This window comes from Candoia aspera, chromosome 4 (assembly GCF_035149785.1).
Source record: "Candoia aspera isolate rCanAsp1 chromosome 4, rCanAsp1.hap2, whole genome shotgun sequence".
Taxonomy (NCBI): Eukaryota; Metazoa; Chordata; class Lepidosauria; order Squamata; family Boidae; genus Candoia; species Candoia aspera.
In genome coordinates, this window is record NC_086156.1 from 86,150,627 (window position 1) to 86,167,550 (window position 16,924).

The 16,924-nt window shown below is 43.0% G+C and overlaps 1 protein-coding gene across 3 annotated transcripts in view; it reads left to right on the top strand.

The window, feature by feature from the left end:
* Positions 1-15,557, top strand: part of CPT1C (carnitine palmitoyltransferase 1C) — a 37,830-nt gene extending 22,273 nt beyond the window's left edge. For 2 of the 3 annotated variants that reach the window (XM_063300907.1, XM_063300906.1), the window contains exons 7-19: positions 17-94; positions 216-323; positions 2,028-2,115; positions 4,102-4,297; positions 5,754-5,942; positions 6,396-6,501; positions 6,669-6,785; positions 8,209-8,373; positions 11,998-12,132; positions 12,809-12,961; positions 14,620-14,733; positions 14,928-15,020; positions 15,417-15,557. In XM_063300907.1, the coding sequence (XP_063156977.1) occupies positions 17-94; positions 216-323; positions 2,028-2,115; positions 4,102-4,297; positions 5,754-5,942; positions 6,396-6,501; positions 6,669-6,785; positions 8,209-8,373; positions 11,998-12,132; positions 12,809-12,961; positions 14,620-14,733; positions 14,928-15,020; positions 15,417-15,515 (1,641 nt within the window). In that variant the 3' untranslated portion in view covers positions 15,516-15,557. Of the gene's footprint in view, positions 1-16; positions 95-215; positions 324-2,027; positions 2,116-2,758; positions 2,844-4,101; positions 4,298-5,753; positions 5,943-6,395; positions 6,502-6,668; positions 6,786-8,208; positions 8,374-11,997; positions 12,133-12,808; positions 12,962-14,619; positions 14,734-14,927; positions 15,021-15,416 lie in introns of all 3 variants that reach the window. The other variant, XM_063300908.1, reaches the window with a different exon arrangement.
* Positions 15,558-16,924: the final 1,367 nt, after the last annotated feature.

The window sequence follows — 16,924 nt, forward strand, 5'->3', positions numbered from 1 at the left end:
TCCCATCTCTTGCCAGGTGAGTGACTGGTGGGAAGAGTATGTGTATCTCCGTGGGAGGAGCCCCCTGATGGTAAATAGCAACTATTATGGCATGGTGAGTTAGCAAAGCTGGAGAAGAATATCAACATGTGGATGGGGACAGGACTTTTTTTTCCCAGCTCTTCTGACCCTCCTTTCTCCCCATGTTTTCTATTTTCTCTGCACTCATTTTTTAGGATTTCCTTTATGTAATACCTACTCCAATCCAAGCTGCTCGAGCTGGAAATCTTGTTTATGCCATGCTGCTGTACCGACGCAAACTCGTCCGGGAGGAAATGAAACCAGTGAGTGAGATCAAAATATAGGGAGGATAGGAAATATACCCATTAGAACAGTGTTTCTCAACCTTGATAACTTTAAGATGTGTGGACTTCAACTCCCAGAATTCAGCTATGCTATTCCATACATCTTAAAGTTGCCAAGGTTGAGAAACATTGCATTAGAGAGTGAAGGCTCCCTCTGCTTGAACTGGGTGGTGGGAGTCAGACTGAGAAAGAGGTTTATACTTCCCCATGCAGAGGGGAGAAAGGAGTAAACAGATGGCAAACTCTCAATGTATTCCAAGTGTGTCCATTTCACTCCTTAAAGCAGCCTCCCCCAAACTGGGAATTGCTAGAAGAAATTATAGAAATTATAATTATGGAATTAATTATGGAAATTATAATCTTTAACACATGCTAGGTTAGAAAAGACTGCATGTTCTGAAAGGTATTTTCAGTTTTATCTTTTAAAAAATACTGGCATGTTTCTTGGACCATTTGATTGTTTTGTCCTTATGGTCAGTCTACTCTGCTGCTGTGCTTTCAAAAATGGAACGACTTCTAAGCTAATGGGATACCATATCTTTTTGTGTAGGAAATCACTGAGAATTTTATGTTGGCCCAGACTGAGGTGGCTGCTGACAAGGGGTGTAGAGGTATAGAAAGAGCCAGCACTGGGGTGCGAGCATAGTCTACAATATCACAATGTATTTGAACCCCACATTTTGTTACGGAGCTCAGGTTGAGGAACTTCTGGGGTATGTTGAGGCCATGGAAAGAGAACAGCCCTATTTGCATATTATAATAACCTGGTTTGCATCTGATGCTAAACTAAAACCAAGCATACACTGTGCTTTAGTTTTACATGTGGATCAGGCCAATGATTTGCAAAGGACCTCAGTGAAATTCATGGATGAACAGCAATTTGACTCCTAACCTCGCTGATTCAAGGGCTAAAATGGTCATAAGTGCTTATGCTGCTTCTTATTTTTACTGTTTTTTTAGTGTTAAGGCAGCTGCATGATGCTCCAATTCTGATCAGGACAGTTGCTCTTTTTCTAGATCCAACCTGCTTTATTGTTGCTCCAAGTATCTATTAATTACGTTAGGCAAGCAATACAGACAGGGTACAGTGTATGAATTTGTATTTTCTCCTCCTCCTGTGGGGGCAAGAGCTACTCTGGACTGATATTTCTGCAGTTCATTTAAAGTAACAACAAAACAAAATACAGAAAACCACAACCAGGAGATCAAATGCATCACTGCATCACAATTGTTTTGAGTTTGTCTTAAGTCTAACTTAGGACTCTAATACGGAATTGGTTCTTTGAAAGGAGGCAGCAAATACAAGGGCAGAGAGGAGGCTTAAAGCAAAGCTAGAGGCGACTCGTTTGGACTTGAAGGAAAAAGTGCCTACCCCAATATCTGTGGGCCAAATATGATACCAGCTTAAGTGCACAGGTAGCTTTGTCTTGCTTATTGAATACAAGATAGCACTGCCAGCTACGTTGTACTATCCAGGTGATGTCATGCTTCTTTTTCTCAGTGATCTTGCTGCAAGTTTGATCACTGGGCTCTTTGTTTATTACATTTATTTATACCTTGATTTTAAAAGTTATTTAAATGTTCTGGGATCACAGAGTATTAAAAATAACAACAATGAATCTCTTCCCTGTTTGGTTTTCTTTCCCCCAACTAATCTTGGGGTCTCTTGTCACCTGATATCAGAGCATGGTCCCTAATTCCTTCATCCCCCTCTGTTCGGCCCAGTGGCAGCGCCTCTTCAACACCACCCGGTTGCCTGGGGTGGGGCTGGGTAAGTGAACTGGGAGACCCTGAGAAACAATGTCCTTCTCACATCTAGCTGTGGGAGACTTCTGCAGGACAAATCTCCTCTACGGGGTCTTTTGCTGGGCTTTCTGGTCTTCAGCGTTGCATTCTGTGACTTCTGGACTTACCCGTAATTCTATAAATCCCTCCGTCTTAACCAGCCTTCCTCCACTTGGTGCCCTCTGTGGATGTTGTGTCAACAACTTTCATCATCCCCAGCAGCACAGTATTTCTTGGCTAGGAATGATGGTAGCTATTGCAGTCTACCACTTACGTTGGATGGTGATAATAGAAGGTCATTCCAAGGTACCAAGTTGGCAATCAATCACTATCTTAAAAAAAAAAAAAAAAACCCTTGTGTCCCTTCTCACTCTGGTCAACATGGATAACTGGCCCATATTCACGAGGTCAGAACTGTTGCCCTGGAGTCACCTTCGGAGCTTGGCCTACCCACTGGGTTCTTTTCTTGGCAGGACTATTCAAGTTGCCAGGAGAGGAAGCTTCCCTTTTGGCTTCTTTTTTACTTCTTTCCCCCCAAAGCTGCTTGGCAGGCAAATCTTCTTGACTGTTCTTTCGCTCTCTCTTTCTCTCTCTCTTTCTGTCTCTTCCTGCTTCCCTCTGCTTCTCAGATGCTGATCCAAGGTTGCCTGCCAACGTGCTCAGCTCAGTATGAACGCATGTTTAACACAACCCGTGTGCCTGGCCTGGAGGGAGGTAGGATGCTCCTGCACACCTTGCCCTCCTTTCCCAACAAATACCTGCACACAGGGATGAATTGACTTTTTTTTTCCTATACTCCTTGTCCTGCAACCGTTTTTTTTTAAGTGGGGTGGGGGACCTATGCCTTTCCGGATGCAAAGAATGGGACTTATAATGTGAAGGACGGGTCCAAACCTCTCAGAGGGTTTTTGAATAAGGCTTGTAGAGAACAGACCCTGGTTAGGTGGTTACTGGATTTGAGAATGGTTCTTAAAAGCTTTTTTGTGTTCAAAACCTGGGCCCTCAACCAGGTTTTACCTATGCCTTTAAATTAGAAGTGGGCAATCTCTTAGTACCTGGAGGCCCCCCCTTAAATGTTTTTTGGTAGGAGAAAGGCTGCAGTAAGCAGAACACAACGATGCAAAGTTAAATGGCTTTATGAAGCAAAGTCAGTGGGTCCAGTATTTTCCTTTTTTTCCTCTGGATTTTGATTATTTATTCGTGGGCTTCTCCTAAGATTTTTAAACTAAGGCTAGATTACTTATGTTCAGCTATTGTTGGATTTGTGTACTGTTTTAATCTGACGGTCAACGGAAATTGTAAACTGCTCAGACTTTTGACTAGGGTAGTATAGAAGCCTGAATACACACATACATTGATAGTGCACGTATGGCAATGTATGGCAGTTCAAAAAAAATTGCTGCCAGTTTTCAGCAACTGTGGTTGCAAGAAGCTCCAAGCATTGCAAAACAGCCAAAAAAAAAAAGATTGATGGGATGCATGCAGGTCAGAGGCCTCAGGTTGTCCACCTCTTTAAATCATCTCAGCAACTAGGAGCTACAAAGAGAAAAACGAGCATTAGTTTCAGCTCATCTTCACTGTGTGTGGCATTCTTTTACTAATCTTTGTCTACTGCAGTTTTCCCCTAGTTGGTGCACTTTAGATGTATAAGAATTTCCACTCCCTTTTTGCTGGCTGGGAATTCTGAACATCCCAACACAAGGTTTCACTTTGTGAGAATTTGACCCTGGTTGCTGCAACTGCTTGAATATAAGGCGCTTGGCCTGCTGCTGCTTTATTAAAATCAGAAATATTGGCCTGGGGGTGAGGGATAAATTTGAATTACGGTACATGACACAGCCCTCCATTGAGTCATGACACCCCCTTCTCCTTGGGGAGCCCCTGTGGAAGGAGGTAGGTGGCCAGGCTTCCCATACGCTGAGCGAGAGAGATCCAGCAGAGCTTTATTTCTTTTTATGTCCTTGCTACCCAGACAAGATCCAACATCTGCAAGACAGTGATCACATTGCAGTATACCATGCTGGACGCTTATTCCGGGTGTGGTTGTATTACAAGGGGAGGCTGCTGGAACCTTGTGAATTTCAGGCACAGTTTGAAGCTATTCTTTCTGACCCCTCACCCCCTCTGCCTGGGGAGGAGAAATTGCCTTCAATGACTGCCGGTGAAAGGTGAGAGACTGACCTGTCCTTGATCCAGCCTTTCAGTAGGTTGGACCTGTTGCAGTCCACAGCCTGGGCTGATTCACACTATGCTCTTTTTCAGTGAATGTGCTTGAAGAGAGTAAGAACTTTAGACAGAAATTAATGAAGTGTGTCCCGTGGGGTTGATGTGCAGTGGGAGTTGTGTGGTGTGGGCCTTCAAGGCCTCTATATCCCACCAGTCATCCTGCTTCCCCACCCTACAGTTTACCATCCTGCTCTACCACCCACACCATGCTGCCTGTCACTCTGCCTTGGTTCTCTGTCCCTTCCCTTCATGCACCACTGTGCTCTGCCACTTCTTCATACTGCCCTTTGCTCTCCTCACCTTTCCTTTTGCTCCCCACTATGTGGGTGCATTCATGCATTTGAGTGTGCTTTTAACTTCTTTATTTCTTATTTAAGATGTACTTTGCCCACCTGCTTTGCACTGTCCTCTGTCTTGGATGGCCCTGCCCACTTTGGGAGAGCAGCTCCCATGCCTCTCAAAAGCCTCTGTGGCCCTCCATTCACTGGGAGACACAGTGGAGACCCTGGCTTAAGATATGCTCAGCCTTTTTCATCTTTCCTTCCTACTCTCTTAGCTGATTAGGTGGGGAAATGAGGGAAGGAGGACCCCTTAGAGCTTATGGGCTAGTTTGTTGTGATCCTCATCCTGGTGTCATGCAACCCACAGAGATGAGGTGGCTCATACACATCCATAGGTAGCTTGGTAGAGAGAGAGAGTGGGGTGGCAAAGAGGGATGGTAGAAAAGAGTGAGTGAACCATATAATCCTGCCACATGGCAAACCCTGCTCACTTTTGGATCTCTATCATCTCTATATCTACACATCAGAATATCCAGAGGAATACCAAGAGTTGGACCCAGAAAGAATCAAAGGCTCCTTTATTTAGCCCTGCCATAAGAACTGACCCCACTAAGGAGCTCAGAGTAGCCCTTCCCTTGCATCCTTTCTCTGTTGCTGCTTATGAAGCAAAACGAGATACAAGTCCATGCAATGATTTCAAAAGGGGTAAAAGAAGGGGAGATCTACTGGGTCCTTCTTTAATATGGGACATTATATTGGTATTAGGGAAATGATCATCCATTCTCACCAAAGTCACTTCTTTGGATCGGGGCACCCATAACAGCCAGGTCTCCCTAACTCTGGTGGTTTATTTATTTATTTATCATATTTTTATGACCGCCCATCTCCCCCACATGGTGGACCCTGGGCAGTTCACAATAAAAACAATTTAAAATTCAATAAAATCATAAATAATACCAGTAGTCAATAAATATAGAAAATACAGTCAAATCCAAATGATGGTAGATCTAATTCCACCCATAAGGGGATAAGACCAGTCCCAGTAAGGCTAGGGAACCAACCAGCCCCAAGAATGGCTCTTCCTCCATTTGGTTTAATGGTTTAATGTTCTTTGTAGAGATCCCTGGGCCCGGGCCCGCCAGATCTACTTCCAGTCTGGGAAGAACGAGCAATCATTGAGTATCATTGAGAAATCTGCTTTCTTTGTCACTCTTGACACAAGTGAACAGGGGCTGCGGGGGCCCAATCCAGGTCAGGCTTTGGATGCCTATGCAAAATCCTTGCTACACGGGCACTGCTGTGACAGGTAGGTGTATCCTCCCTGCAACCAACCTGCAAAGATTGTACACCAAAAGACATTTGGGTTCCAGATCACATTTTCCTCCCTTCCAACATGTAACAGAGAAATTGTGCCAAAATGTCACTTCCTTCATGTTAAAAAGTCACTTTCCCCATGAGGCCTGGTTTTGTTTCCCAAATAATTTTCTCTTGGCTGTGGTGCCCTTCACAGACCCCCATCATCTTCCTTATATGCCCAGCAAATATTTCTCCATCATCAGTGGTAGAGTGGAACATTTTAAAGTGCAGGAGATTGTCATGATATGCTTTGTTGCCATGCCCCTAAAACAAATAGTTTTGTGCCCCCAGGATAGAGGTATGCATATCCATGTGTGTATCTCTGGTTATGGGAAAAATAGTGGATTCTTCTATGGAATCTGTTCTATTCTATGGAAAAATGGATTCCACTCTTTTCTCACAGGTGGTTTGACAAATCTTTCAACCTGGTTGTTTACCGCAACGGGAAAGCCGGAATCAATGCAGAACACTCATGGGCAGATGCACCTATTGTTGGACATCTTTGGGAGGTAAAGCTCCAGCTGATTTCTCCGGAATAGGATTGGTGGAAGAGAGGGCTGAAAGGAAGAACACTTGGATTCTCTGGGAGTAGGGGAGGGGGTGCTAGCTCAGAGCAAAAGATGCATCAAGGGAATCAAAGCGGTTGAGCTTTCTCTTGGGCGCACTTTTTTCACAGTACACCCTTGCCACAGATTCATTCCAGCTGGGATATGATGATGATGGGAACTGCAAAGGCAACGGGGACCCCAGCATCCCTCCACCCCATAAATTGGAGTGGGAAATATCGCTGGAGGTAAGTTCAAGCTCTGGTGGAGACAAACAGGGTTTGGCACCAAAAAAAAACACCCGGTGGGGTGTGTGGGCTTGATTGCGTTAGGACAGCATTCATTCATGGAGGTGGCCTCAATGAAATAAGGGAAGTGTCAGAATGTATTTGAGTGTTACAGGAGGAATTGCAACTGAAGGGCCCTTTTTTCATAGCTGGGAGTGGCCTTCTTTATTTTGACAACTGAGCAGTTGCAAAGACAGGCAAGTAATTGTTATACAAATCGACAGGGCTGTTTTTTGCAAGGTGCTTGGGGTTTTGTTCTTTTTCTTTTTTTTATATGCATAAGACCAGTCTGAAGAGTTGTATCTCTTTGCTGTCTTTCTACAACAATGCTAATTGACTTAATTTACTAAGTCAATTAAAGACTTTTCAGTTAAGTTTGCACAACATGCTAAGCTTGGTTAGTTCTAACCTTCTGCTTTTTTGTGGCCTAGCATCTTGCGGGTAAACCTGGCCCATTGGTTAATATAAGATTCAATTAACACAAAACATGGGCTAATTCAATAATCATTTATTAAACTTGGATATTGGGGGGTTTTTCCTTGATAAAATTAGAGGTAAACCTGCTTTTGCACTTTGATGGTTTGCAACCAGATTTGATAGTGTGAAGCTTGGAGACTTGAAAGACTGCAAAAAAAGAGATCTGGGATATGCATGCTGCCTGTGAACAGTGGGTTGCCCACCCCTTTATTTTTATTTCTTATTTATTTGATTTGATTTGGTGCTGTCCCACTTCAAAGCGATTCTGGGCAGCTCACAATACACTAAATAGAATAAAAACAACATGATGAGAATAGACATATAACAATAACCAATCTAGGAAAGAAGAAAAAGAACAAGATGATGAACTTGGCAACACTCAAACATATATTAAACTATATGTGCATAACTGCTGAAAATTGTCTTTACCTTTTCTGCTGGTGAATGTCAAGGTGAACTTAGCTATTTCCCCACTTCTGGGGAATTCTGCTGTAATTCAGACAATCATATTCAGTTTATTTAGTGCTAATTGCCTGATAGCTGTAATCCCAGCGCCCCTGTTATTCAAGCAATTTTTAGCCTTTTGAACATAAAATATACTGTTCTTTTTAAAAAATAAAAGTGCAGCAAAACTCTTACAACCAACTTTCCAGTCTTCACATCTGGAAATATGCTGGTATGTATACTTCCAGCCTATCTGGCAGTATGCTAAAAGATATAGGAGTTGAGTACGAGCACATTGCCCGTTCCTGGTTGACTTGGTTGCCTCTTCTGAAGACTAAGGATAGGTAGAATCTTTAGGTAGAAATGAGATATTGGGAAGGGAATTGGAAATAAGGGAAAACTGACTCTCCCATGACATCTGCTCTATGCTTTGTTGATCATTTCTGTTTCCCATTCTTGACAGTGCCAGGAGGTGATCATGCAGTCCTTTATTGTGGCCCATGCCCTGGCCAGTGATGTTGATTTTCACGTCTTTACCTTTAAGGACTTTGGCAAAGGTTTAATCAAGAAATGCCGCACTAGTCCAGATGGCTTCATCCAGCTTGCCCTTCAACTAGCACATTTTCGGGTAAGGCACTTGGAGGAAAGTGTTGATTAACCAATTGGTTTAAGTGCAATGGGATTACGGTCATAAATGGCATTGCTGATTTCAAAAATGTAATAATTATTGGAGAAAAAAGATTTTCTTCTTATAGCAGAATAACTAGTAACTTTGATCGGATTTATACAGAAGAAATTAATTGGAACTTTTCTGTTTCAGGATAGTTCTTTGTTGTTGTTTATTCGTTTAGTCGCTTCCGACTCTTCGTGACTTCATGGACCAGCCCACGCCAGAGCTTCCTGTCGGTCGTCAACACCCCCAGCTCCCCCAGGGACGAGTCCGTCACCTCTAGAATATCATCCATCCATCTTGCCCTTGGTCGGCCCCTCTTCCTTTTGCCCTCCACTCTCCCTAGCATCAGCACCTTCTCCAGGGTGTCCTGTCTTCTCATTATGTGGCCAAAGTATTTCAGTTTGGCCTTTAATATCGTTCCCTCAAGTGAGCAGTCTGGCTTTATTTCCTGGAGGATGGACTGGTTTGATCTTCTTGCAGTCCAAGGCGCTCTCATAATTTTCCTCCAACACCACAGTTCAAAAGCATCGATCTTCCTTCTCTCAGCCTTCCTTATGGTCCAGCTCTCGCAGCCATATGTTACTACGGGGAACACCATTGTTTTAACAATGCGGACCTTTGTTGTCAGTGTGATGTCTCTGCTCTTAACTATTTTATCGAGATTTGTCATTGCTCTTCTCCCAAGGATTAAGCGTCTTCTGATTTCCTGACTGCAGTCAGCATCTGCAGTAATCTTTGCACCTAGGAATACAAAGTCTTTCACTGCTTCTACATTTTCTCCCTCTATTTGCCAGTTATCAATCAAGCTGGTTGCCATAATCTTGGTTTTTTTGAGATTTAGCTGCAAACCAGCTTTTGCACTTTCTTCTTTCACCTTCATCATAAGGCTCCTCAGTTCCTCTTCACTTTCAGCCATCAAAGTGGTATCATCTGCATATCTGAGATTGTTAATGTTTCTTCCAGAGATTTTAACTCCAGCCTTGGATTCCTCAAGGCCAGCTTGTTGCATGATGTGTTCTGCATACAAGTTGAATAGGTAGGGTGAGAGTATACAGCCCTGCCGTACTCCTTTCCCAATCTTAAACCAGTCCGTTGTTCCGTGGTCTGTTCTTACTGTTGCTACTTGGTCGTTATACAGATTCTTCAGGAGGCAGACAAGATGACTTGGTATCCCCATACCACTAAGAACTTGCCACAGTTTGTTATGGTCCACATAGTCAAAGTCTTTAGAATAGTCAATAAAACAGAAATAGATGTTTTTCTGAAACTCCCTGGCTTTTTCCATTATCCAGCGGATATTGGCAATTTGGTCTCTAGTTCCTCTGCCTTTTCTAAACCCAGCTTGTACATCTGGCAATTCTCGCTCCATGAACTGCTGCAGTCTACCTTGCAGGATCTTGAGCATTACCTTACTGGCATGTGAAATGAGTGCCACTGTTCGATAGTTTGAACATTCTTTAGTGTTTCTCTTTTTTGGTATGGGGATATAAGTTGATTTTTTCCAATCTGATGGCCATTCTTGTGTTTTCCAAATTTGCTGGCATATGGCATGCATTACCTTGACAGCATCATCTCGCAAGATTTTGAACAGTTCAGCTGGGATGCCGTCGTCTCCTGCTGCCTTGTTATTAGCAATGCTTCTTAAGGCCCACTCAACCTGACTCTTCAGGATGTCTGGCTCTAGCTCACTGACCACACCGTCAAAGCTATCCCCGATATTGTTATCCTTCCTATACAGGTCGTCTGTATATTCTTGCCACCTTTTCTTGATCTCTTCTTCTTCTGTTAGGTCCTTGCCATCTTTGTTTTTGATCATACCCATTTTTGCCTGGAATTTACCTCCAACGTTTCTAATTTTCTGGAAGAGGTCTCTTGTCCTTCCTATTCTATTGTCTTCTTCCACTTCTGCGCATTGCTTGTTTAAAAATAATTCCTTATCTCTTCTGGCGAACCTCTGGAATTTTGCATTTAATTGGGCATATCTCCCCCTATCACTGTTGCCTTTTGCTTTCCTTCTTTCTTGGGCTACTTCTAGTGTCTCAGCAGACAGTCATTTTGCCTTCTTGGTTTTCTCTTTCTTTGGGATGTATTCTGTTGCCGCCTCCTGAACAATGCTGCCAACTTCTGTCCAGAGTTCTTCCAGGACCCTATCTACTAAGTCCAGTCCCTTAAATCTATTCTTCACCTCCACTGCATATTCCTTAGGAATATTAATGAGCTCATATCTAGCTGATCTGTGGGTCTTCCCTAATCTCTTTAGTCTGATCCTAAATTGTGCAAGAAGAAGTTCGTGATCTGAACTACAGTCAGCTCCAGGCCTTGTTTTTACCGACTGTACAGATGTCCGCCACCTTTGGCTGCAAAGGATGTAATCAATCTGATTTCGGTGTTGTCCATCTGGTGAAGTCCATGTATAAAGCCGTCTCTTAGGTTGTTGGAAGAGAGTGTTTGTTATGCAGAGTGAATTGTCTTGGCAAAATTCTATCAGCCTATGTCCTGCTTCATTTTGTTCTCCCAGGCCATACTTACCTGTAATTCGAGGTGTCATTTGACTGCCCACCTTAGCATTCCAGTCTCCTGTGATGAAAATAACATCTCTTTTAGGTGTGTTGTCCAGTAGGTGCTGCAGATCCTCATAGAACTGCTCTACTTCAGCTTCTTCAGCATTTGTGGTTGGGGCGTATATTTGGATCACTGTGATGTTAGATGGCTTGCCCTGAATTCGAATTGAGATCATTTTGTCGTTTTTTGGGTTGTATCCAAGCACTGCTTTAGCCACTTTACTATTAATTATGAAGGCTACTCCATTTCTTCTGTGGTCCTCTTGTCCACAGTAGTAGATCTGGTGGTCATTTGATGTGAAGTGGCCCATTCCAGTCCATTTCAGTTCACTGACGCCCAGAATGTCTATCTTTAATCTTGACATCTCACCAATAACCACATCCAATTTGCCCTGGCTCATAGATCTTACATTCCAGGTTCCAATGGTGTGTTGATCCTTAGAACATCGGATTCGCCGTTCACCACCAGCACCATCGGCCGCTAGCCGTCCTTTCGGCTTTGAGCTAGCTGCGTCATCACGTCTGGGGCTAGTTGAGCTCATCCTCTGTCCCTCCCCAGTAGCATTTTGACCATCTTCCGACCTGGGGGTCTCATCTTCCGATGGTATACCAACATATCTCTGGTTGTACTGATCCATTGAGTTTTCACGGCAAGAATACTGGGGTGGGTTGCCATTACCTTCCCCAGGGATCGCATTTAGTCTGACCTCTCTGTCATGACCTTCCCGTCTTGGGTGGCCCTTCACGGTTTAGCTCATGGCATCACTGAGGTGCTCAAGCTCCAGCACCACGACAAGGTAACGATCCTTTGCTGAAGTAGGATAGTTCAGGGTTCTTGTAATCTGAATTCTGTCAATAGAATACTTTGGATTCATGCTTCCATCAGGACATTTAGCCTTCTCTGATCCAAGAGGCTGTATTTTATCACCTCTGTAGCATCAACATGTTAGTTTGCTTAATTTCCAGGGACAATACTCGAATAAGGAGTCCTCTTCATGTCTTCCTCTTGCTGTTCTAGGACATGAAGAAGTTCTGCCTCACTTATGAGGCATCTATGACTCGTCTTTTTCGGGAAGGCCGAACAGAAACAGTCCGTTCCTGCACCATTGAGTCTTGCAATTTTGTGAAGGCAATGATGGATCCTGCTCAAACTGTGAGTTCTGAAGCATTAGTGAGGTTAGCTTTTGGAAAAGTCAGTGGGTTATAATAATTTATAACACTAAATTAAACAAAAGGGTCAGGTTTGATGCTGCTACTGCTGATAATAATTCTACACTTGAGACTCACAACTTCTTACCAATGTAATTTTAATGGATATAAAAAGATATGCTAGGTGGTGGCAACAGGCTCACAATATATTTTTTATTAGGAATTTTAATTACAATAGTAAAAACTAATACAAACTAAACTTAGGGAAAGAGAAGAAAATGGAAAGAAAATAAAAATAATACAATATTAAAATCCCATCAAACCATCATGAGAAGTGGTAGTGGCAGCAAATGCATCAATTTTAATTTTTAGTATCGTATATATTGGTAAATATAACCCATACAAACAAAAGCTCTGTCTTAAAAGGTCAGGAGAAGTAAAAAGCCATTTATTTTTTGGCACAAATGTAACAAGAAAGTAGATCCTTGGAAGGGAGGCCATCCAGATTTGCAGTATCACTGCTGAAAAGTCCTTCTCCCTAACTGGACTTCACCTGATAAGGTGAAGAAAAATCTAAAAGTTTAGGCAGCAAATATGTGGAGTGCTGGTCAAGGTGGTGTAGAATATGTAGATCTACAGTAAAACATGTCAAGTCATGCCAAATTAATTTCTCTTTCCAGGATAGTTCAAGGTTGCGCCTCTTCCGAGTGGCAGCTGAGAAACACCAGAATCTTTATCGGCAAGCCATGATAGGTGGTGGCATCGATAGGCACCTTTTCTGCCTCTACGTTGTCTCTAAATACCTTGGCCTGGATTCTCCCTTCCTACGTGAGGTAAATTCTGCTGGCATGGTCTGTGTGAGGATTCTCAATGGTTCTCAGGAAACGAGGTGATATAAGTAATTTTTATTCCCATAAAAATATCTTGAATCTTGCACGTTCTTGTCGAATGAAGGAAAAATAGACAGGAGCATTCAGCTCATCCCAGACTAAATGGATAACAAGGATACATAGGATAACATCATAGTAATCAGTTCTATTCAAATTTTACTTTGGGCTTATATATAGTATGTTGAAATAGATCTATTAGCCATTTTTTAAAAAAACAAAAAACAAATTTCTATTTCTGGGGACAGAACTTCCTAAAATCAAGTATGCTCAAGGTCATTTTCCCCTAAAAATAAGTGTTCATGTTTTTGCCAGAAAAGGAAGTGAACTCAGTCAGCAATAGCCATTAAGGTTGTGTTTTAAAGCTCAAGGTCCATTTGACTCATTGTGAACGCCCTGTGCCGGAATATTCAAAAATGCAACAATAACTGACCACCCGCCTTTTAAGAAAACATTCACACTTTCAGAATTTTACCATCTATCTGCTAGATATTTGAAGATATAAAAAAGGCTCTGGTGATTTTTGTTCATCTGTTCATGATCAATTCATCAAATAAATATCATTACAGCATTCCATATCCATGATGTTTTGGGCCTTCAAATTTCTAGATTAAATTACAACAATCCCATTTCTTTGTGTGTGTGTGTGTTTGTGCAGTGGGAGAGAGGGATTCCATGATGTCTCAGGGGTTTTAGAACATGCTAGGGCTGATGACATTTACTGCTGGTAAATTGCTAATTTCCCTTCAAAGTGGGCATCCATCAATTTGGGGATTTCCTAATCCACTTGGATGGCTGGTTTAATTTGTGTAAATTTTCTTCAATCCACTAGAGTCTGGGAGCTATTTTGGCTATAAGTATCTAAACATCCTTTTCCAACCTAGAACCTCCCAAAAAAGGTCAATATGTCCTATATAAGGTGGCACCCCTTCTTCTGCATTACCATCAAACAATTACCTCTTGATTCTGTATTCACAATAAATGACTATGGACTTTGGAGTCCTTGGTGCTCTCTGAGCCTTGTTGTTTTCTTGCAGACATTTCATTGCCAGACTAGGCAACATCTTCAGTGCGAAAAGGGAGTGGGCCTTGCTCTCTGTTTATATGTCACCAGGATTAACACCAGAGGAACAATCAAGCAACACAATATACCCTAATCAAGAAACTATTAACTCAGTCAATCAACCAAGCATCAAACAACAGCCCAATCAAGGAACTCCCAAAGAGAGAACAACACCTCCACCAACACAAGCTGGACAAACTATGGTATATAAACAGAGAGCAAGTCCCACTCCCTGTTTGCACTGAAGATGTTGCCTAGTCTGGCAATGAAACGTCTGCAAGGAAACAAAGATCAGAGAGCACCAAGAACTCCACAGTTCAACCCTGAGTTATAAATATTCGCTTCAGTTGGGACTATGGACTTGTGTAGAGAAGTTTGGGCCTATGCAACATGTCTAAAAAAAAATCACTCTATCATTACACAGAGTTTCTTTAAAAGTCTATGCTGCAGAGAGCAGTGCAGGTGAGCTGTGGAATGCAGAATGAGAGTCAATGGTAGTAGAGTGCCCTGCTTGCACCCTGATTTCTTTCCTCTTTGTCAGGTGTTATCTGAGCCCTGGAGACTCTCCACTAGTCAGACTCCCATTCAGCAGATAGAGCTGTTTGACCTCCAGAATCATCCGGACTATGTTTCTTGTGGTGGCGGCTTTGGACCGGTGAGCTGTGGCAAGACTCCTGGATTTTCTTGGGGGAAAATAGAAGCCTATTGATTTAAAGTTGGAGGGGATGCATGTTTATGAAACCCAGGACTCCTGGATTCACTAGGAGTGTTGGTTTGTTGTGGGAAATAGTTGGGCTTTGGAAAAAAGGTCCTGTCTCATGTTGCTCTTTCCTCTCTGCCAATGGAAAGGTTGATGATAATGGATATGGAGTATCTTACATCATTGTCGGTGAAGATCTCATCAATTTCCATGTGTCATGCAAATTCTCTGGCCAAGGGACAGTGAGTCTGATCTAATGGTTTTTCTAGTGGGGGAGAGGATGATATGCTGGGGAATAGGATACCTTGGTGATTGAGTATGGCATCAGTGATGTATGTAGATGATCTTATTTTATGGCAGCAGGAAGTAGGATATAAATGGCTGGGTTCTCTCATTGCACTAAGTCAATTTTTTATGAACCATGATTTGTTGAAGAAACTACAGTGGGCTGGGTTCATATGTTGTGCAAAGCACAAACAAGCAAATTACTTATGATTGAGTATGTGTTGTGTGAACCGGGACAATGGGGGTTTATAGAGAGAGATCAGCTGTCCTACTGTCCAGAATCCAGAACTAGTGAGTTATGGATATTCCATCTTCCTAGCTAATTTCTTTCTCTTTCTTCCTCTTTCTCACAGGATGCACACCGGTTTGGGTTTAATATCCGGAAAGCCATGAATGACATCTTGGTCCTTTTCCAAGTGAACAAAAATGTCCCTGCTGCAGCTGGCCAGTGACTGAATAAATGCCAGCAAGATTGTACAGTTAGATATCAGTGACACACGTTGGGTGTGTTTTTCTGTTCACTAATCAGCAGGGATCTTTGGAAAGTGGGGGAGGGGATGCTCAGGGGCCAGGCCCGAAGATTTCTGCAAGCACAGTGGAGTCCACTTTTGGGTTTGGAGACCTAGATCCTCTATCAGATACCACAGACCTCGAGGCAAATCAGAGTGCTCCTCCACCCAGCCTACATTTCCATATTTTCTAAAGATCTGAAGGGGAGGACAGCTAACTAAGCTATGTTTGTGGCCGAAGAGCTGCAGCTGGATTAGAACAGACAAGTTGAAGTTTACCCAATGGAGGTTTCTCCTGTAAGCTCCCACATGGATATCCTGAAGCAGGGCCTCTCAGCCATCTGCAACCAGCTGCTAAGCATCTCTTCTCTCTGTGCTCCAGCCAATCCAGCTGGCTGCACCATCGGTTTCATGCTTCACGTCGGATGGCTCCTGTCCCTGTGGCTGTGACAGTCATACTGTCCCTATAAAGGGCTTCAAATGGGATGATGGGTGATATTTTTGAGGGGGATTGAGTTCCTCATTCCCACTGTTTAATGCCGGAGGTAATAGGAAATCACCATACATTCAATGGAGGGGAAAGGAATCTTAATGTATTGCAAAAAAAGTTTCCAAAGCACGAATGGCCTTTGGGAGGATAAAATGAGCTTGAAAGCCAGATCAGTTGGTCTGTCTCTTAGCATTATAAATATTAATAAAACCCCAGGGTGGGAGTTCTTACCCAAAGCTCTGGGTTTTGTCAACTGGAAAGGGTGGAAAGTGACGAGTGTGTATGAAAACCAAGAGGACTCGAAGGGAGACCTCAGTTGCAGAAGTGCTTAACATTGCCTCTTTTAAATGTCCTCTTATCAGACGAGCCAGCCTTCTCCCATACAGAGAGTTTAGCAAGTGGTTTTGGCTACTGTCCCTCTGCATCATTTCTGCAACTATCACTTGGAGCCTTAACTGAAGACCAATTTTTTTATAGAAGGGCTTAACTATGGATTATACAAGACAAGGTATTAATATATGCCGAGCAGGAGGGAGCAGGGAGACGGTGGAAAGAAGGGGGGGGGGGGACACTGCCAGACTGCGGTTAGAAAAATAGATGGTGTTATGTCCACACATACAGATTTACAATTTCATGTAACTCCCAAAAAGGAGCTTTTGCAATGCACTATCTTCTGAGAGAGAGCCCGTTTGGTGTAGTGGATAAAGGCACTAGGCTAGAAACGGGGAGACGGTGAGCTCTAGTCCCTCCTTAGGCACAAAGCCAGCTGGGTGACCCTGGGCCAGTCACTGTCTCTCAGCCCTAGGAAGGAGGCAACGGCAACCACTCCTGAAAAACCTTGCCAAGAAAACTGCAGGGACTT